General features: G+C 41.3%; 2 protein-coding genes and 1 pseudogene across 3 annotated transcripts; 1 reads left to right on the top strand and 2 right to left on the bottom strand.

Annotated features, from left to right (window-relative positions):
* Nucleotides 1-310: 310 nt before the first annotated feature.
* On the bottom strand, nt 311-1,471 carry LOC107000776 (late cornified envelope protein 3D). Its single transcript, XM_015151163.3, has 2 exons — nt 1,363-1,471; nt 311-889 (listed from the first exon to the last, which is right to left on the bottom strand). Exon 2 carries the CDS (start codon nt 866-868, stop codon nt 590-592), a length of 279 nt encoding a protein of 92 aa, XP_015006649.1. The 5' UTR covers nt 869-889; nt 1,363-1,471; the 3' UTR covers nt 311-589.
* A 5,760-nt stretch (nt 1,472-7,231) lies between these two features.
* LOC713028 (NADH dehydrogenase [ubiquinone] 1 beta subcomplex subunit 8, mitochondrial pseudogene) lies at nt 7,232-7,897 on the top strand (annotated as a pseudogene). The gene has a single exon (XR_013666.5). The product of XR_013666.5 is annotated as an NADH dehydrogenase [ubiquinone] 1 beta subcomplex subunit 8, mitochondrial pseudogene (transcript).
* Nucleotides 7,898-14,315: 6,418 nt separating this feature from the next.
* Nucleotides 14,316-15,821, bottom strand: LOC107000779 (late cornified envelope protein 3D-like). The gene is made up of 2 exons (XM_015151184.3): nt 15,756-15,821; nt 14,316-15,242 (listed from the first exon to the last, which is right to left on the bottom strand). Exon 2 carries the CDS (start codon nt 15,219-15,221, stop codon nt 14,943-14,945), a length of 279 nt encoding a protein of 92 aa, XP_015006670.3. The 5' UTR covers nt 15,222-15,242; nt 15,756-15,821; the 3' UTR covers nt 14,316-14,942.
* Nucleotides 15,822-22,028: the final 6,207 nt, after the last annotated feature.

The raw sequence follows: 22,028 nt of genomic DNA, 5'->3' as shown, positions 1-22,028 counted from the left end.
TGATCTTCTGTCAAACACTGGAAATTCCTGAATTGTATTAATGTCCTCTCAGATTTTACAGGAAAAGTCAATTTTTGCACTGATACCCTCTTTGAGTTTGAGGTTGAGTTTCAGGGCCTCAAACCAACACAACCTGTATCCTTCTCTCCCTCCCACTACAACATGAAACTCTCCCCTTCCCTTCCATCAGTGGAGCAGGGTCAGATCCACTATGTTTTCCTGGTGCAGAGCTAAGGTTTGCCTCCTGAGCTGAGTTGTACTGACCAAGGAGCTGAGAAGAGAGACAGTGAAATGCCCAGTGAGACACCAGTGGTAGTGAGGACAAGAAACTTTATTTTTTGACGAGGTTGGGCACAAGCACTGCCAATCTTTGGCAGGTACAGGGGGAAGGAGACATATGACATCCTGGATTTAAAACAGGAAGTGCCTTCAGGGGAGAGCTCAGATGCCCCACTGGAAAACCCTCAGCTCAGCCTGTGAAAGTCAGAAGAGAGTATCTGGGAAAGCATGCGTCAGGATGGGGCTGTTCCTGACCCCTTGGGATTCTTGTTTCCTCCAAAGATCGCTTATCTCGGCATCAGGATCTGGATCAGCAGCAGCCCCCAGAACCGTGGCCACAGCCAGAGCCCCCACCTTGCTGACCACTGCCCCTGTCACAGGAGTTGGACCTCTGGCGCCGGCATCGGTGGTGGTGCCTGTGGTGGCTCAGGAAGCAGCCGCTCTCGGAGCTGGGGCCACAGCCCCCGGAGCTTGGAGCACAGCCAGAGGAAGCTGGAGGCAGACACTGTGCTGGGCTCTTTGGGGGGCACTTGGGTGAGGGGCACTTGGGTGGAGGTTGGCACTGCTGCTGGTTCTGCTGGCAGGACATCTTGTCAGGAGTTGAGTTGTCCTGGATGAAACAAAGCCAGTTTAAAATCTACAGTCCAATGTCTCTAAGACCAGCTGCCTCCTGAGGCAAGAGCTGCAGGAGTGTGAGGGAAGCTGATGTGGAGTTGGTGGGACATGCCAGATACTTCTCACATTGCTCTCCACCCTGGACAGATTGCTGTCAGTCTAAGTGGGCATGTGTGTTTCTGTTTCTCCAAAGAACCCCTAGGGGATGCACCCTTTTGGGAAAAAGAATTCTATAGAATGGATGTTACAGGAAATGTGCCTGCCTGAGTAGAAAGAGGATGGGAGGGAATCGTGAGCTCTGTGGCCTTGCAGGTCATGGAATTGCTGTCAGCTCCTGCAGGGTCTCCCTCCTGCCCCCTTCCCCCATTGCTGCTCTCTCACAGCCCTGTATCTGGGTCTTTGTTTCAAACCTCTCTGTTTCCTGTTCTAACATCCCGTATCAAGCCCTGTCCCCTGCTGAACACTTACCGGGTGCAGAGAAGGCAGGAGAAGGCTGTTCCTGAGGAGACTGTGGATGTGGAGCCCAGGGCAGGAGTGCTTTTATCCTGTGCAGGGTGTGTGATGTACAGGCTGGGCATGCTGCTGCTTTCACAACCAGGGAGGTGACAGCCAGGCACACCCTTGGGACTATCCATTCATCACCTTCCTGTGCACTCACCAAGATGCCTGACAAGAGGGAACCAGGAAGGTCTGACGCCTGTATACCTTCTTCTCATTAAGGCCTGCTGGAGGTTGCAATCCTACCTTCCTTGAAGCAATTGTTTTTTATCACCACCCATTAGTAGTCACTCCTCATTCCACATGGCATTTTGCATTAGCTTCTTTCACTTAACATATTGTTTAAGATTTATCCATGTTGTAGTATGTATCAGAACTCCATTATTCTTCATGGTTGAGTAATATTTCACTTTATGAACTTAGCACGTTTTATTTAATCATTCATCAAGTGATGGACATTTGAGTTAGCTCCAATTTTTGGTTACTGTGAATAATGCAGCTATGAACTTAATCTTTATTATTTCCTTCCTCCTGCTTTATGTTTAGTTTCTTCTTTTTTTCAGTGTTCTAAGGCAGAAGGTTAGGTAATTGATTTGAGATTTTTCTTCTTCCTTAATGTAGGCATTTGCAGCCATATATTTCTCTCTAAGCATTTCCTTTGCTATATCCCATAATTTTTGGTAAGTTGTATTTTTATTTTCATTCATCTCAAAGTATTTTCTAATTTTCCTTGTGATTTCTTTCTGAACTCATTGGTTGCTTAAGACATTTCTGAATTTTCTAGTTTTCCTTCTGTTATTGATTTCTAGTTTCATTCTACTGTGGTTAGGGATGATACTTTGTATGATTTCAGTGTTTTAAAATTTAATGACACTACTTTTATGACCCAACAAATGGTCTACCCTGCAGAATGTTCCATGTGCAATTGAGAAAACTGTGTATTCTGCTATTGTGGTTGGAGTGTTCAACAAGATGTCTGTTAGATCTAATTGGTTTATAGTGTTGTTAAAGTCTTCAGTTTCTTTGTTGATTTTCTTCCTGGTTGTTCTTCTATTAATGAAAGTGGAGTATGAAAGATTCAACTATTATTGTTAAATTGTTTATGAGTTTTCTGTTTCTCCCTTCAATTTTGTTAGTTTTTGCTACATGTAATTTGGGACTCCATTGTTAGGTGCATATGTATGTATAATAATTATTTCTTTAATAGATATAGATCCTTTTATCATTATAAAATGTCCTTTTTGCCTCTGCTATTAATTTCGTCTTAAAGTCTATTTTGTCCAGTATTAGTATAGCCACTCCAGATCTCTTGATTACCATTGCATGGTGTATGTTTTTCTACCTTTTATTTGAATCTGTTTTGTCTTTGAGTCTAAAATCTGTGTCTTATAGACAGCATATAGTTAGTTCATGCTATTTTATCCACTTTGCCAGTCTTAGCCTTTTGATTGGGATATTTAATCTATTCACAATTAGTATAATTACTATTAAGGTAGAATTTTTTATCTACCATTTACTGTTTATTTTCTATATATTTTATAACTTTCTTTGCCCCTCTTTTTCTTCAGTATGGCTTTGTTTTTTGTTGAACAGGCATTTTGTAGTGTACCCTTTTAATTTCAATGTTATATATTTTAGTATATTTTTTGAGTTATTTTCTTAGTGGTTTCATTGGGAGTTCTTATTAACATCTTCACTTACAGTGATTATAACTCAGATCAATACCAACTTAATTTTGATAGCATGCAAAACTTTGTTGTTGTGTAGGTTTGTTCCCTCCCCCTTCTGTATTCTGTAATTGTCATAAAAATCATATATTTACATTAGAAGGCCATCAATGCAGCTCTATAAGTATTTCTTTATGCAGTTGTCTTTCAAATCAAATTGGAGAAAAAAGACTTAAAAGCACAAAATACATTTATACTATCTTTTGTATTTACCAGGTAGTTAACTTTACCAATGCTCTTCATTTCTTCATAAAAATTTCAAATACTGTCTAGTGTTATTTCATTTCAGACTGAATTAATCCTTTTAGTATTTTTTGTACAGCAGGATTTCTGGAAAAAAATTTTCTCAATTTTTGTTTATCTGGGAATGTCTTAATTTTTAGAGAATAGTGTTGCTGGATATAGAACTCTTGGTTTACTTTTTTTTTCTTTAGTACTTTGAATGTTATCTGACTGGCTTCTGTCCTCCATGGTTTCTGATGAGAAACCAGCTGTTAATGTTATTAACTTTTTTTTTTTGTATTTGATGGGTCTTTTTTGCTGTTTTAAAAATTCTCTCTTTGTCTTTTGACATATGTACTACGATGTGTTTAGGTATGGAGCTCTTTGACTATACCCTGCTAGGAGTTTGTTGATCTTCTTAGATGTGTAGATTAATATTTTTCATTAAATTTGATAAGTAATTAACTGTTATTACTTTGAATATTCTTTCTGTCTTTTTATTTCTCTCATCTCCTTCTGGGATTCTTATTATAAATATGTTGGTGTGCTTGATGGTTATCCACAGGCCTCTGAGGCTCTGTTAATTTTTATTCAATCTTATTTCTTTCTGTTCTTTAGGTTGGATAATCACAATTGACCTATCTTCTAGATCAATGATTTGTTCTTCTAGTTCAAACCTGCTGTTGAGTCCTTCTAGTCAATTTTAAATTTCAGTTATTGTATTTTTCAAGCCTCAAATTTCTATTTGGTTGTTTTAAGAAATTCTTTTTAATTCTTTATTGTTATTATCTATTTGGCAAGACAATATTCTTATATTTTCTTTTAATTCTTAAGACTTAGTTTATTTTAGTACTTTAAGCACATTTAAAATAGTTGATTTTTTATCTTTGTCTAGTAAGCCCAATGTTTTAACTTCATTAGGGACTGTCTGCCTTGACTACCTCCCTGGACCTTGCCCCTTGTGTAGGCCACCTTTTCTTGTTTATTTGTAGCTCCCTCTCTTTTTGTTTTTTTGGTTAATAATTGGACATTTAAAATAATATAAAATCCTGGAAATCAAATTTCCCACCCCTCTCTGGGGTTTGTTGCTGTTTGTTTTCACTGTTCATTTGCTTTGTGACTTTCCTGAACCAATTTTGTAAAATCTGTATTCTTTATTGTGTGTGGTCATTGAACTCTCTACTCAGTTAGCTTAGTAGAGATTTCCTTAAATGCCTTGAGTTAATGTCTTTCAACCTTTGCGGAGATCCTCTCTGTGTATGTTGGGGCATGTTTTTAAGACTTAAGAAGACAGTTTACAAATCTGTCTTAGGTTTCATTTCCTGCTTGTGTGGAACTTCGAGGTCAGTCAAAGTTTGAGATATTTGGGTCTTACCAGGTCTTTTCTGCACATGCACACAGCCCTGTAAGTCCACATAGTCTCCTAGATTTCCAGAAATATGTCATAGATTTTTTAAACTCTCTATGAGAATCTCATTCCTCAGATTTTCCATCTAAGTTTTTGGTCAACTTCTGGTTTGCCCAACTATTATCACCATCACAGTTACCTGTGATGCTAAACATTTTTTACTGATTGTTTTTGGCAAACACCCTGGGGTAAAAGCTGTTTGCAGTGAGAGAGCTCTGAGTCAACCGGAATGAAAACAAACTCTGCCAGTTGGGATTTCTAGGGGAAATGGGAATGGGATCTTCATTATGTGCTTTATAGTCAGATAATGACGTTTCTCTAGGGATGGGGTTTTCGGATAGTGTCAGATATGTTCTGTTACCTCCATGTGCTACTAGGATTTTAGATTTCAAGACTAAGATGGCACTGGGAACAGGGAGATGACAATAGGGCAAGTAAAAATGTCACAAAGCTCACTGCTCTTGCCCATATTCAACTGCTTTTCTTAAGTGAACACTCTAATATTTTTGCAAGCCTTTGGTAAATCTCCAGAGTTTTGCAAACGTTGATTTTCACAATTTTTCATTTTCAAGGTGTTTTTAATGGAAGAGCAGATTTTTGGAGATCCTTGCTCAACCATTCCCAACCTTCTCTTCTTAAGTGAAAACATGCATCCCTAGTTTGTCATCTGGGTCACAAACTTCACATCCAATAAGCATTATTATTTTGAGATATACAGCTCTTCTCATCACCACAGAGATACTTCCATATAATATCCAGGTCATATATGAGAAAGTAAGGTTAAGCTTTTCCTGTTTCATTAAGATTTGACAAAAATAACTACCAAGTTGTATACAATAGGCACAAATAACTCTCCACCTTATAAAGAGGTTGGAAGGAGCCCTGATGCTATCACTCTTCCCTTGTTATAATGATGAGAAGTTTCCAAAACTGGATAGAATTCTGTGGATTTCCCCCTTACATTTCACATGGGGAAGCAACAGGTTATTATTCTCACCCTCCACTAGAGGAAAAGTCATAGGAATTTCAAGGGGACAAATTGTAGAACTTATCAAGCCTAAAAAACAGAAAGACTTAGCTGGGAGCGGTGGCTCATGCCTGTAATCTCCGCACTTTGGGAGGCAAAGGTGGGTGGATCACTTGAGGTCAGGAGTTCAAGACCAGCCTTGCCAATGTGGTGAAACCCCATCTCTACTAAAAATACAAAAATCAGCTGGGTGTGTTGGCTGGTGCCTGTAATCCCAGCTACGCAGGAGGCTGAGGCAGGAGAATCACTTGAACCGGGGAGACGGAGGTTGCAGTGAGCTGAGATTTCACCACTGCACTCCAGCCTGGGTGGCAGAACGAGATTCCATCTCAAAACAAAACAAAACAAAACAAAATGATAAAACACACACAAACACACAAACACACACACAGCCCAGGAAGACTGAAATTTCAGGCCTCAGCATTATCAGTGGACTTGCTGAACAGTTCTCTGGCTATTCTGGAGAGTGAAAAATATTTGGAAAGAGAAAAATGGAAAGGAGAATGGGGAAAAGAGAAGCAGCCAGTCCCTTACTGATTGACGTGGCCAGAGTTGATGAGTTTCCCTGAGCCAGTGGACAGTTTGGAGGGCAACTAGGCGTAGCTGTACTGCCACAGTCCTGTTAGGAATGTGACTAGCAAGGCAAGAGGCCTGTACCAATGGGGCTAAGAGTGTAGGAGAGTGTCAAAAGAGGCCAAGTTTATCACATCAGGTCACTGTGCTAAAGACTCCTTAAAGAAATCAGTCATTTATCTAGTAAGAGAGCCCTCATGGGTCAGCATAGAGAGGATGCAGCCACTGAGAAACACTAGCAGTACCAGCCAAATATGAGATATTTGCTTCATCCCCGCTTTTCTCATTCCAGCCTCAAAACAGTGCAGAATAAAGGGAACCCACAGGGGACAGGAGGAGGTGGACAATACGTGATGGAGCTGGCCGTGTCCCTTTTCTACACACTAGATGCCTGTTTTCCACACAGTCCTTTAAGAGACAGTTGGGCTGTGCTGGGTTGGAGAGGGAAGAGTTAATATTCTTATTCTGAGTTATATACAACTGGACAGGATGGGGTGCTCCCTGAGTACCTGAAAAATGATTGGAAAGCCCTGAAACACACTTGAGATATCATCAAAGTAGAGTCAGTATAACATAGTAGAAGACAGAGACTGGAGGAAAAATAAATCCCTATTTGTATCTGACACTGAGTTCAGACTACTTAATAAACTTGTTCAGAGGCCTTTGGAAGATTTTCCTGCCAAGGATCTCTCTTGGTTCTTCCTCTCTTTCCAATATCAGTCAACAAATAAATGAATACTCAATTTCGTGACTTGCATAATATTTTTTAAACTGCATGTAGGAAAACATTCCTTCTTGGAGCTAATCATCACTGTAAAATCAGGGCTTTGTGGCAAAAAATGTGAAAGACTTCAGATGTCAACAATGAAAAGTTTTGTCTCGAACGTGAAGAAGGTGAAGATGGCGGTGGCCAGGGCAGGGGTCCTGGGAGTTCAGTGGCTGCAAAGGGCATCCCGGAACGTGGTGCCGCTGGGCGCACGGACAGCCTCCCGCATGACCAAGGACATGTTCCCAGGGCCCTATCCTAGGACCCCAGAAGAACGGGCCGACGCCGCCAAGAAGTATAATATGCGTATGGAAGACTACGAGCCTTACCCGGATGAGGGCATGGGGTATGGCGACTACCCGAAGCTCCCTGACCGTTCACAGCATGAGAGGGATCCATGGTATAGCTGGGACCAACCGGACCTGAGGTTGAACTGGGGTGAACCGATGCACTGGCACGTAGACATGTACACCAGGAACCGTGTGGATACATCCCCCACACCTGTTTCTTGGAATGTCATGTGTATGCACCTCTTCGGTTTCCTGGCTTTCATGACATTCATGTTCTGGGTGGGGGACGTGTACCCTTCCTACCAGCCTGTGGGACCAAAGCAGTATCCTTACAATAATCTGTACCTGGAACGAGGCGGCGATCCCTCCAAAGAACCTGAGCCAGTGGTTCACTATGAGATCTGAGGAGGCTTTGTGGGCTTTTGTGTCCTCTTAACTAGGACTCCCTCATTCCTAGAAATTTAATCTTAATGAAATCCCTAGTAAAACTCAGTGCTGTGGTTAAAAAAAAAAAAAAAAAAGTTTTGTCTCCAAACCCTATGTCACCCTCAAACCCTTCAGTTTCTGTAAGCCATCTTGGGTGGTCTGTAACATGATCTTTCTTTACTTTTGAGCTGGGCTCCAATTTTCAGTACAGGTCGTGGTGGGCCTGAAGTGCTGAGGAGCGGGTCAGACCTCCAATCATCCAGGGGACTTTGAGTTGCTACAGGTGGTGTAGGGAAAGCAGATAAAGTTGAAGAAAGTTTTGTTATTTCACGAAGTCACATATAGAAAGCAGGAGATGGGGGTGGGGGAGGTAGAAGATGGATGCCAGGCGATCAGAGAGGGTGAAATTTCTGGAGAGAAAAGAGATCTCTCTACCTCAGAAGTTCTCAGCTTTGGCTGCACATTGGCATCATCTTGGAGGGTTTTTAAAAAATACAAAACTCTGAGTTTCATCCCTCAAGATGCTGGTTGGCTTGGACTAGGCATCAGGGTTTTAGTATCTCCCAGGTGATTCTGATGCACAGTCAGGTTTGAGAGGATCAGATCACATGAGATGGAAGAGAAAAAATTGGAGGTTGGAGAATGAGATCACCTGTGGGCTTACATACATAAGTACCTGTTGTCCACAGAACAAACAAAAAATTCTTTGGCTACAGTACTAGTCTCTGGCTGGTCCGGAACTGGCTGATTTCTCTAGTCTCAACTTCTACTGTCCTCTTCTACTTCTTTACCTGTCTTTGTCACACCAAGGGGTCTGAGGCTTTTGCCTGGGCCTGAGCTGGGGGCACCTTAGTGACTGATGCTTGGTGCTCAGAGACTCTCCGTCTGAACACCTTGAGGAAAGAGGCAGATGTCTCAGGAAGTTCTAGTTCATAGACTGTCTGGACAGGATCTTGTTACCAGGTTCTATGTTGCTTGCTTATAGGCTGCAGGGTCCTGGTAGTAGGTCGGCGGTGGGGAGGGGGGCGGCGAGGAAAGACTAAGTTTTTCTAAGAGAAGGATCTGGGATGCCTCAAAACTGTCCAGGTGCCTATTTCTTAAGCTTGTTGTTGGTGTGTTTTCCTCTCTTTTTCCCATCCTCTTTTGCTCTCCCCTTCTCTTTCTTTATACATTCCTTCTTTACTTTCTTCTATTCTCTAAAAAAAAAAACCCAGATATTACACAGTGGGCATGGTGATAGATATGCAATCCATTGGATGGTGGACACACCTCATAAATAAATGAGATGTGGTTCTCGTTGAGTAGCTCACTGTGTAGCAGGGCAGACGGACAGGTGATCAAATGACTATGACCCAAGATGATGAAAGCTACATAAAATGTGTGTTGAGTCCTGAGGTTTAGGCAAGAGCTTTTGGGTATCAGTCTCCTGTCTCCTCAGTGTGCCCAGAGGTTGTCATTCGGTATCATTTGAGAGTGGTCGAGGTGAGGTCGGCAACCTATAGGAGCTGAAGATGGACATGGACCAGGAACAAAGGGATAAGGAGTCTGACCTCTCCTTGGAGTTTCTGATCAGGGAGACACAGAGAAACTCATGATACCTAGGAGGTACAGGTGTTCCTGAGGAGAGAAGGGGAATGGATAAAATTTCTGTCTGAGGACAGAATGTGGTGGATAGAAGCGGCCAGAATAATAGGTTCATTAAGAACATAGGTTGAGGAGTCAGATGTTTCTGGCTTTGTTTTCTTATTTCTTCAGGTGATAGTTGTCATAAGGTAAAGGTGTTTGAGGACAGAAAAAACTACAAAGGAATGAAAGCGCAGTGGACCACGGACATTAGAGCTGCAACCAGAGACGGAGATAAGGAACTAACCTACATCTGATGACTGATGTGTCAGTAAGCCACTCACTTTGTAAGTTTCTGAGTTGCAGACATGGGTCAGAGAAGAAGATGATTCACCCAGGCTGGGATAGCCAGGGAGAATTTATCTGAAAGGTAAATTATAATTAATTGAAGGTGAATAATTATAGATGCATTTGGTAGTGTTATTATGTATACCTGACGTAATGCAATTGATGTGTGACTAATGCCTGTAAAAATTGCATTTGAATCAGGTCTGTAGAATTTTCCTATTGTATTTTATTATAACAACAAAGATGCATTTTCTTCTGAAATATAAGCATACTCAAGAATAAGACAAATCTTTTATATCACACGTGTAATTAAAAATGTGTATTTTTTTTCAGACAAGTACACCAGTGGTTCAGAATAGAAAGCCAAAAAAATAAGACCACACACCTACAACCATCTGGTATCAAAAATCTGACAAAAACAAGCAATGGAGAAAAGATTCCTAGTCAATAATTGGTGCTGGGATAACTGGCTAGCCATATGCAGAAGATTGAAACTAGACTCCTTCCTTACACCATATACAAAAATCAACTTAACATGGATCAAAGACTTAAATGTGAAACTTAAAAAATATAAAATCCTTGGTAGACAACCTAGGCAATACCATTCCGGACTTAGGAATGGACAAAGATTTTATGACCAAGACACCAAAATCAACTGCAAAAATGGACAAATGGGGTCTAATTAAATTGAAGAGCTTCTGCACAGCAAAATAAACTATCAACACAGTAAGCAGACAACCTACAGGATGGGAGAAAATATTTGCAAACTATGCACCTGACAAAAGCCTAATATCTAGCATCTATAGGGAACTTAAGCAAATCTACAAGAAAAAAAAACACAATTAAAAAGCAAGCAAAGGACGTGATCAGACACTTTTCAAAAGAAGAGGTGCATGCAGTCAACAAGCATATTTTTTAAAAAGCCCAACATCCCACTGCTCATTAGATAAATTCACATCAAAGCTGCAGTGAGGTGTCATCTCAAACCAGTCAGAATGGCTGTTCTTAAAAAGTCAAAAAATAGCAGGTGTTGGTGAGGTTTCAGAGGAAAAGGAATGCTTATACATTGTTGATGTGAGTGTAAATTAGTTTAACTGCTGTGGAAGACAGTGTGGCTATTCCTAAAAGACCTAAGGACAGAAATGCCATTCAACACAGCAATTCCATTACTGGGTATATACCCAAAATAATATAAATCATTCTATCATAAGGACACATGTAGACATATGTTTATTGCAGCACTATTCACAATAGCAAAAACATGGAATCAACCTAAATGCTCATCAAAGATAGACTGGATAAAGAAAATGTGGTACATATACACCATAGGATACTATGCAGCTATAAAAAAGAGTGAGATCATGTCCTTTGCAGGAACATAGATGGAGCTGGAGGCCATTATCCTTAGCAAAGTAAGGCAAGAAAAGAAAACCAAATACTGCACATTGTCATTTGTAAGTGGGATATAAGTAATGAGAACACATGGACACATAGAGAGGACAACAGACACAGGTACCTACCAGAGGGTGGGGAATAGAAGGAGTGAGAGGACCAGGGAAAATGACTAATAGGTACTAGACTTAATATCTGGGTGACAAAATAATTTGTACAACAAATGCCCATGACACAAGTTTACCTGTGTAACAAACCTGCACATGTACCCCTGAACTTCAAATAAAAGTTAAATAAAAACACATGGCTTTTGAGAAAACATTATTACTACAGTAAATGTGTCTGTTTATCCTACTACAGGAAAGCCTATAGTTGTGGCTACCCACTTTGAGATAAGGTCTAACAGGAGGAAAATGAGAGTACCTTCATACTACTGGTGCAAACATTACTTTTTCCACTGGCAAGGGTCTGAGAACATAGGCCTTCTTGTGCACTAATATTCTTCCCATCACCACTAGCAACTCATCCCTTATTCTTACTTGATTGCTGCCTGTGGTATAAAAGTAAGATGTTACTACATGACGTTTTTGCGATAGCAAAGCCAGTATATTTAATCATCAGTGTTGTTCTCAGGCTAGTATCTTTCATTGTGTTTATCAAAGCTACACTGCTGCCTCTTCAATCCAAAGATATGGGACACCAACTGGATAGAGGGGTGTTGATACCTTACTTTGCTGTTTTACAAGCAAATCAGAGGACTGTCTTGAATGGACCCACTGGATTGGGAAGTTCCCTGAGAACATCTTATTTGTTCATTTTCTCTAATGTATCTCCAGTACCTGTAGTGGTGTCTGTATGTAGTAAATGTTTAATAAATAGTTTTAAAATGAATTATTAATTATTAACTATTGAATCCTCGGCTGGGTCGAGGTGATCTTTATTAGTTGACCTATTGGGGTCCACTTTTAGGGGCAGCATCAGGAACTGCTTAACATCTGTCTTTGACTGTCTTGGTATTGCAGGTTCCAACTTCATAAGTTGGTCCAACTCCTATTTCTTCTTCCTCCTGAGTGAACTCACAATGTGTGTAGGAATTGGTGGACAATTTGACATCAAGAGCTTGACCTTGATAGGTGCTTTGAGCCTCCAATCCTCTTTCCATAGACTTTGACAGATGGCAGGTTTTATTTCTTCAAAGGCTGGATCTTTTCTCTTGCAGGTGATACGCAGTTAGGAATTTGTCTCATCAATTCTAGTCCTGCTCCAAACAGTGGTCTTCAGTTTCTGGACTAGTGGAGTGGTTCTGGCTAGATCTGTGGGTTCCCTGGTGTGGGGTCCATGTGGCAAGGCCTCACACACAGGGTAGCAACTCCAACCTCCCAGCCAACCTTATGCATTCTCAATATTTTTGAGACAAATTTGAATCATGACTTGACACTGTTTCTGTCCCATGGTGGAGCGCTACCCAAGAATGTCTCCGGTTTTGAGTAACCAGCAGCTTGTGGTGATGAATCAAACAGGACAGCTGTGGTTCCTATCTTCAGCAACTGTGCTGAGCTGGAGAGTGATCAGAACTGGTTAGAGTGTTTCTCACATCAAACTCCTTGAGAGCCCTTTTCTTTACTAAATTCCAGAGATTTTAGAAATCCTGAGTTCTTAGACTTTGCAGTAAAAATAGCCAGTCTGATATTTTCAAAAGAATATTTTTGATTCAATAAACTCCTAATGTGCTATCTATATTTGTTTATTTTTGCTTGTTGTACGCAGCTCCACACAGAGTTCACATTTTCAATTTGTAATTTTCACATCCACATTTTCAATTTGTAATTTAATTCATGTCCTATGATGTTCCTTTGGCTTATTCTTATGGATTTGATGAACTGTTTTCTCTATGATGGTTTTTCAACAATTTGGCAGACAGAATGAGACTCATCTCTCTCTCTAAGGAGGTAATTAAACCTAGAGGGCAGTTAAGTATCACACATCCAAAACATGACAGAGACAAATTTTTAAAAAGTTTTATTGAAGTTATGATTCACATAGTTGGGCTCTTAGCTCTGCAAATTTTAAAAAATCAAACAAAAATAAGAACAAAACATGAAGTTAAGCAGGACAAAATAAATGTAAAGTATAAAATACTAATTGTTTCTAAAAATCTCTTGAAAAGTCTCCAGGAAGGTACAAATGGCATCAGCCAGGATCATGGACTTACTGGCTGTGTGGCCTGGGTCCTGTGCACAACTGTTGGACCCACAATTTCCCTGTTTGTAAAATATGGTTATTAAGAGCACATGGCTTATCAAGTTAGAAAATTAAATGAGTTCATAGTAGTCACTTCGGGTTTTCTAGCACCTAATAAGCAAATAAATTTTTGATCTTACAATTATACTAATTTATAAGCCTAGCAATACTTCTCATTTTCTCTCTTCCTTTTTCTTAATGGTCTCAGTCTACAGCCTCCACATTACTACATTCCCTAAGCTCTCAGCTCCATTTCTCCCCTAACCCAGGACTTCTTAAGCTTTAATTAATTGTACTCCCTCCACCTTCTCTCTCTGGGAATTTAATTGTGTATATGGAGTTATCTGTTTTTCCTGAGACCAGCTTTTACTTTCTTTCTTTCTTTCTTTCTTTCTTTTTTTTTGAGATGGAGTTTCACTCTTGCGGCCCAGGCTGGAGTGCAGTGGCACAACAGGCTCACTGTGACCTCTGCCTCCCAGGTTCAAGCAATTCTCCTGCCTCAGCCTCCTGAGTAACTGGGATTACAGGTATCTGCAACTACGCCGAGCTTTTTTTTTTTTTTTTTTTTTTTGTATTTTTAGTAGAGACTAATCATATAACATGTGGTTTCACCATGTTGGTCAAGCAGTCTCAAACTCCTGACCTCAGGTAATCCACCTGCCTCAGCCTCCCAAAACGCTGGGATTACAGATAGCTGAGGCCACTTTTTTCTTTACCCATCTTTTAATTTTAGTCTAAAGATTTTCAGCCTTGCAATTATTGGCTTTCTGGGTCAGATAATTCTGCACTGTGGGGCTGTCCTATGCTTGGTAGGAGGCTTAGCTGCATCCCTGGCCTCTACCCGCTAGATGCCAGAAATTCTCTAAGTTTTGACAACAAAAAATGTCCCTTGGAGAGTCAAATTTACCCCTTTAGAAGAAATGCTAATTCTGCCTTTTTTTTTTTTTTTGATAATTGCCTGCTACATCTTCACTATTTTGTAATTGGGATGTCAGAAACATCTAGTAGCTCCTTCTAGGACTGGGGAGTCCATTATGAAAGGAACAGTCACATTTCAGTCGTTCTTTTCTGACAGTTGGAGGCCTCACCACAATCCCTCTCATCACATCCTGTCCCCCACTACCTCACAATCCCAGGACAAAAAGACTCGACAGACTCCAGAATTTTGCAGCCTAGAGCTAGAATTCTGCATCTTCCCTGTGGTAGTGCTGGATGTCAGGGGCAGACAGGAGGGCACACTTCCAGCCCCACCGAGGGAGAGACAGAATCAAATGCCAAGGGAGACACCAGTGGTAATGAGGACAAGAAGCTTTATTTTTTGACGAGGTCAGGCACAAACACTGCCAGTCCTTCACAGGTACAGGGGTAAGGGAACATGTGACATCCTGGACATCAGATAGGAAGTGCCTTCTGGGGAGAGCCCAGACCTTCCACAGCAAAACCCCCAGCTCAGCCTGTGAAAGCCAGAAGAGGGTATCTGGGAACTCGTGCATCAAGATGGGGTTTTCCTGGGCCCTTGGGATTCTTGTTTCCTCTAAAATTGCTTGTCTCAGCATCAGGATCCAGGTCAGCAGCAGCCTCCAGAACCGTGGCTGCAGCTGGAGCCCCCGCCTTGCTGACCACTGCCCCTGTCACAGGAGTTGGACCTCTGGCGCCGGCATCGGTGGTGGTGCCTGTGGTGGCTCAGGAAGCAGCCGCCCTCAGAGCTGGAACCGCAGCCCCGGGAGCTTGGGGCACAGCCAGAGGAAGCTGGAGGCAGACACTGTGCTGGGCTCTTTGGGGGGCACTTGGGTGAGGGGCACTTGGGTGGAGGTTGGCACTGCTGCTGGTTCTGCTGGCAGGACATCTTGTCAGGAGTTGAGTTGTCCTGGATGAAACAAAGCCACTTGTTAGTTTAAAATCTACAGTCCAATGTCTCTAAGACCAGCTGCCTCCTGAGGCACAAGCTGCAGGAGGGTGAGGGAAGCTGATGTGGAGTTGGTGGGACATGTCAGATGCCTCTCACTTTGTTCTCCACCTGGGACAGATTGCTGTGAGTCTAAGTGGGCATCCATGTTTCTGTTTCTCCAAAGAGCCTCTAGGAATCCACCCTTTTGAAAAAAGGCATTCTGGAGAATGGATATCATAGGAAACATGTGCCAGCCTGAGTAGAAACAGGATGGGAAGGAATCATAAGCTTCTGTGGCCTTTGCAGGTCATGGAATTGCTGTCAGCTCCTGCAGGGGCTCCCTCCTGGCCCCACTTCCCGCATTGGTACCCTCTCTGCCATCCCCTCTCTGGGCTTTTGTTTCAGACCTCTCCATTTCCCTCTCTTCTGCTATGATCTTAGTTTTCCGTTCCAGCATCCCAAGTTGAGTCCCATCCCCTGCCGGACACTCACCAGGTGCAGAGGAGGCAGGCGAAGGCTGTTCCTGAGGAGACTGCGGATGAGGAGCCCAGGGCAGGAGTGCTTTTATCTTGTGCACGGTGTGTGATGCACAGCCTGGGCATGCTGCTGCTTTCACAACCAGGGGAGGTGACAGCCAGGCACACACCCAAGACTAGATTTGTAGCTTGGGTACTTCCATAATATCCAACCAATGACACTGAATCTGGAAGCAGGATCGCTGTCCACATACCTCTCACCTGGGAGCCTACCACTGCTTCCTTTCTTCCTCCCTTCTTCCTTCTTTCAACTCACATGCTGTGGAGCAGAGTCTGTCCCTTACAATTTCCTGGGAATTAGTATGACATAATTCTTTCTTGAGTCATGACTGGAGAAATAATAGTTATTTCAACAAATGGAGCTGAAACATTTGGGCATCCATATGTAAAAGAAATCATACCTAATGCTAGATATAAAAATTATTAGATTGTAATTTAAAAAATTAAAAATTAAACTATGAAACTTCTACAATAAAACAAAAAAATCTTTGTGACTTTGGGTTATGCAAAATATTTTAGATATGCCAAAAAGGTACAATTCAAAAATAAATATAGGACTTCATCAAAATAAAAAACTTTTGCTTTTCAAAAGGCACTGCTAGGCAAATGCAAAGAAAATTAACAAATTCACAGACTTGGAGACAATATTGTAAAACACATATCTTACTAAGGACTTGGGTCAATAATTTCTTTTTTTTTTTGAGATGGAGCCTTGCTCTGTTGCCTAGGTTGGAGTGCAGTGGCATGATCTCGGCTCACTGCAAGCTCCGCCTCCTGGGTTCACGCCATTCTCCTGCCTCAACCTCCCAAGTAGCTGGATCTACAGGCGCCCACCACCACGCCTGGCTAATTTTTTTGTATTTTTAGTAGAGACAGATTTCACTGTGTTAGCCAGGATGGTCTCGATCTGACCTGTGATCTATCCCCTTGGCCTCCCAAAGTGCTGGGATTACAGGCGTGAGCCACTGCGCCAGGCCAATATTTTTTAAATTCTCAAAAATAGGTAATAAAACAGAAAATATGGGCAAAATATTTGAAGAGACATTTTAACAAAGAAGATACATGGGTGGCAGGTAAGCACATGAAAAGATACTCAACCTAATCAGTCATTAGAGAAACGCAATTTAAAAGCAAAGTGAGATACCACTCTATACACATCGGAATGGCTAAAATGAAATGTGACAATATCAAGTAATATGAGGGATGTAGAATAACAAGAAGCCCAAGTCATTGCTGGTAGAAATGCAAAATTACATTAGTTGGCAGTCTATCAAAACAATTAAACATACAACTTACAATTTGCCCCAGAAATCCTATTCTTAGATATTTAGCCAAGAGAAATAAACTTGTATGTTCACAGAAAAACCTGTAGGCCAATATTTATAGTGGCTTTATTCATAACTGCCCTGAACTTGAAGGACCCCACATGCTCTTCAACTGATGAATAGAGTTTTAAAAATGGTCTGTGTAATGGAAGGATACTTAGCAATAAGAAAAAGGAATCCACTACTGATACGTAAAACAACAGGGATGAATTTCAAATGCAAAATAAGTCAGACTTTATACTACATATTATATGATTTTAATTATAGGGCATTCTGGAAAAGGCAAAATTATAAGAACTGAAAAGAGGTCAGTGGTTGCCAAGGATTGGTATGAGGGAGGGGTAGATTTAATAAGCACATGAGGGAATATTTTGGGGTGATAGAACTGTTGTATATCTTAGTTGTAGTGGGGTCTACCTGACTATGTTAGTCAAAGCTCATAGAATTGGATAATTAAATGGATGATTTTATGGTACTCAATATCTCAAGAAATGAAACTTAGAAAAAACAAAATAACAATTTTTAGAAATAAAAATAATGAAATATAAAAAAAGGGAAGCAAAGAATGATGAATACAAGATTTAGAATCATGGTTATATTAGATGGGACAGGCAGGGACATGGGTGAAGGCTGAATTACACAGGTGCATATAACTTTCTATCAAAGTTATCATTTTCCCTTGGATGGTGAATTTTTGTGTGTTTGTTATTTAAATAATAAACAAGCAGGTAGGTACATTAATTAAGAAGGCCAAGCATGGATGAATTGTGAACATATAATATGAACAGAGGATATTTGTTAATCCAATTTTGTGTTTCTGGAACCCAATAGTAAGAAAATTAAATGACATAAACTCCACGACGACTTGGACAACTTCCCAAGTTGCCTTTTTTGGCTTGTTCATCTCATCTTCCCCAAGAATGACTCAGCTTCTTTTCATAGCATCAGTCATATATTGCAAAGGAGAAGGGTTGATCCTTGGTTGGCTGGTTGTCCACTCATTTATTACTAATATGCCTTCTCAGAAGACTCACCCTGGAACTAGACCTCAGATAAAGCACCCCTTGGCCCAGAGTTAACATGCTTGTTATTAGGTCATAACTTCCTCATTTTGAGCCAGTCAGGTAAATTTCTTCTTCATTATCCCAGGTCCTCAGGATGTCAGGGATACTAAGAAGTTCTCACAGTGCAGAACATTTGGAACTGCTCCATGCTCTGAGAGAAGTAACTGGGCTGTGGACAGTATTCTGAGAAGAACAAATGGTTGGAGATTTCATAAGAGATGTGTGAGAATAAAGAGTTCCATCCCAAGAAGAAAAAGAATGTCTCCAAATCAGGATATGGAGACAGAAACTCAGACAGGGACTCAGTGGTGGGGCTAGGAAAAAGCCAGCTACAAGTCAGTTTTCAATTCATGAGGAAACGGGGACCCTCCTGCTGACAAGTTCTGAAATGCTTTGAGTCACACAGACAGGGGGACATGTGTTATACTCAAAATGAAGTCTTACAGCAATTTAAAGTTGTACATCATTGGGATTAAATACGGACTCTGTACTTATTTCTGGACAATGACTGTATATGGAAAAGTAATTATTCACTTCTGAAGCTAGGTTTGAACTCCAAGACAAAGACAGTTCTCTCACCCACACTACAATGCCTACATTTAGCCTTTGGGCTCAGTCATCACAGATATAAATACCGTATTTGTGTAGTGTCTATCTTCTCTGCTAGGTTGTAAGATCCCTGAAGAAAGTAAATGTGCCCCTTATTCACTGCTGAAACCCAAGCTGAGCAAGCCACTTACTGGCCTTAGCAGATATTCAGCTTGTGTTTCTCAAATAAAGGATGGTGAGAGTCAATTTCAGCATGTAAGATTGGTGATGGTATGTTGGAAGTAGAGAGGCTCAGGTCAAACTTTGGGCTTGAGGAGAAAAGTTATGGAGTGATGTCTCCAGTGAGGGTTGCAGATCAGGGGTCAAGGTAGACCCAACAAGGTGTTTGGGATTCTCTGGGTGCACCCTCTCACTCCTCTCACTCAAGCTGCCCCATCCCTGTTCTCTAGGCTTTAGGTCTGACACCACCGGCATTTTTTCCAGTATTTTTTTTCCACTCTCTTGGTTCCTTTTCAGCCTCACCATCTAGTTTGACATAAAAAAGCACATTGCTCCTGTTATGGGACAGTCAGTAGATGAGCTAATGGGCTGCTCTTAGTGCAGCAGTTAAGCTTAAAATGCAAACACAACCAGAAACCCAGAAGGGAATGGGGATCTGATTTTGAAGACTGAGAGGATTTTTGTATATGGGGTGAGACGAGGGTCCAGTTTCATTCTTCTGCATGTGAATATCTAGTTTTCCCCAAACCATTTATTTAAGAAACTATCCTTTCTCCATTGTGTGTTCTTGGCACCTTTGTTAAAGATCAGTTAACAGGAAGTGTGTGGGGGGGGTTAATTTATGGGCTCTCTATTCTGTTCCATTGATCTATGCATCTTTTTTTTTTTTTTCTATTTTGATTACTGGATATTTGTAGTACATTTTGAAATCAAGTGGTGTGATACATCCAGCTTTGTTCTTTTGTCCTTAAGATTGCTTTGGCTATTCAGGGTATTTCATAGTTCCACATGAATTTTAGGATTTAAAAAAAAATTCTATTTTATTTTTCAAGATGGTATATTAGAGGCTTTAGCATGCCTCATCCACTTGGAAATAGCAAAATAATGCATAAAGGTTGAAATTATGAGCTTTAATTCAAGAATGAAAATGGGAATTCACTGGAATAGCAAAAGACACCACAGATCCTAAGGAGGAGAAAGCGGGCAAACAACCCTTGTTATAGAGTCCATCTGAAAAGTGAGTGAAGCCCCAGTATGTGAGAGGGGCACAGAGTTGCTCTCTGTGACTTAGTTTTCTAATGGGGATCCATGCAACGCAGGCCAAAGGAGAGCACCGTGTTTCTTCCAAGCCCTGGAGCTAACTTGAGAAGAGGTTTGGTGACACTGAGAGGGAAAGACACTGGGAAAAGCTGCAGAGATTTTCCCAAACCCAGTACTGAAAGCAGGATGCCATTTTTAACCCAGGCGCATACAAAGTCAGCCATTCTCTGATGACTTGGCAGTATGGCTGTGCAGGCATTTTAGTCTTGGGCCAGAGACTGGAGCACTTACCCTGGAGTAGAGTAGGGGTCTCTATAGCCAGAATCTAATGGCAAGTGTGGAAAGTGCCCCACAGGTAGGTGCTGGAACTGTGTTCTCCCCTATGACAGCAGTAGGAGAACTACCGCAGCTGCTGTTTCTTCTGGGTGATAAGACTTGCAGCCAGGGCCACCTGGCGTGGAGACCTGGAATCTGTCTGTACGTGTCATTCATGGGTGCGCCAGCCTGCTCCCTGAGACTGTGCTGCAGCAGGGCAATTTCTGCTCCATGCTCCTACAGATCTTCAAACGTTCAAGACTCCAGTTGCCTGGATCAGCAGCCTGAGCTGCCCCATTCTTCCAGTGCAGATTGTGGTAAAGCAGGGTCCTCTGTGCTCTAGGTCTAGGCAGATATTCAGGCGTCTGGAGCACCCACTCTCCTGGATTAGGAGTTTAGGCTGCCCGCAACACTTCCATGCAGAGAACTTGGGGCCAGGGAGGTTTCCCAGCTCCAGGCCTAGGCACCCCTCTGGGAGCCTTTCTCCCTTGGTGCTGGTGCTTGTGTCTGCCACTGGAGGATCAGTTAGGTGGGCTGCCCAATCTGGCTCTGCCCATCTTGGTATGTCCCCAAGGACTGAACAGGGAGCTCAAACCACTGAGCACCCCACAGATCAGCCCATTGCCTGAGGCAATTCAGAGCTTCTGTCTGTAAACAGTATCAAATATATGACTGTTTGCATTGGCCACTGCTGGCTTTTACTCATAAGCACCATCTACTGGCCTGTAGGTCAAACTGACCAGCCCAAAATAAAACCGGCCAATAGAAGTGCATGGGGCATAGGGCTATAAAGTCAAAAGACCCTACCCAACATTTTCTACAGTCACACCTTCTAGGGAGGAAGGGGGAGGGAAAAGAAAAATAACAAATCAATAAAATTATAGGAAAATAAATGAAGAAAAAAATCTTATCCACATGAAAATATTTACATAAATTAGAAGTGCTAGCTAGCATCACCAGATGAGAAAGAACTAGCACAAGGACTCTGGTACCGTGAAAAATCCGAATGCTGTGACACCTCCAAAAGATCTTCAGCAATGGTCCCTAACAAAAATGAAATCTCAGAAATTACATATAACAAATTCAAAACATGGATTGCAAGAAAGCACAATGAAATCTAAGACAAGGTTGAAAATCAACATAAAGAAACCTCTAAAGCAATGCAGAAAATAAAAGAAGAGATAAAAAATCTTAAAGAAATCAAGCAGATATTCTGAATTTAAAAGCTCACTTAAAGAAATTCAAAGTATGATTGAAAGCTTTACCACTAGACCAAGCAGAAAAAAGAATTTCACTGGTATGAATACCAATCTTTTGAACTAATCTAGTCAGACAAGAATAAAGAAAAAAGAATTTAAAAAATGAACAAAGTCTTTGAGAAATAGGATATTCTGTAAAGCAACCAAACCTACAAATTACTGGCATTTCCAAGAGAGACAGAGAAAGAGTAAACAACCTGGAAAATATATTTGAGGGACTAACTCAAGGAAGTTCCCTTCATCTTGCTAAAGAGGTAGACATTAAGACACAAGAAATACAGAGAATGTGTGCAAGATACTGTACAAAACAAACATCACCAAGGCAGATAGTCACCAGACTGTCCAAAATTAATGCTAAAGAAAAAAAATCTTAAAGGCAGCTAGAGAAAAAGGTCAGACCACATACAAAGGGAAGTCCATCAGGCTAGCTGCAGACTTCTCAGCAGAAAACATACAT

Source organism: Macaca mulatta, chromosome 1, assembly GCF_049350105.2.
Source record: "Macaca mulatta isolate MMU2019108-1 chromosome 1, T2T-MMU8v2.0, whole genome shotgun sequence".
In the NCBI taxonomy this organism is placed as follows: domain Eukaryota; kingdom Metazoa; phylum Chordata; class Mammalia; order Primates; family Cercopithecidae; genus Macaca; species Macaca mulatta.
This window is presented reverse-complemented; position numbering and strand designations above follow the sequence as displayed.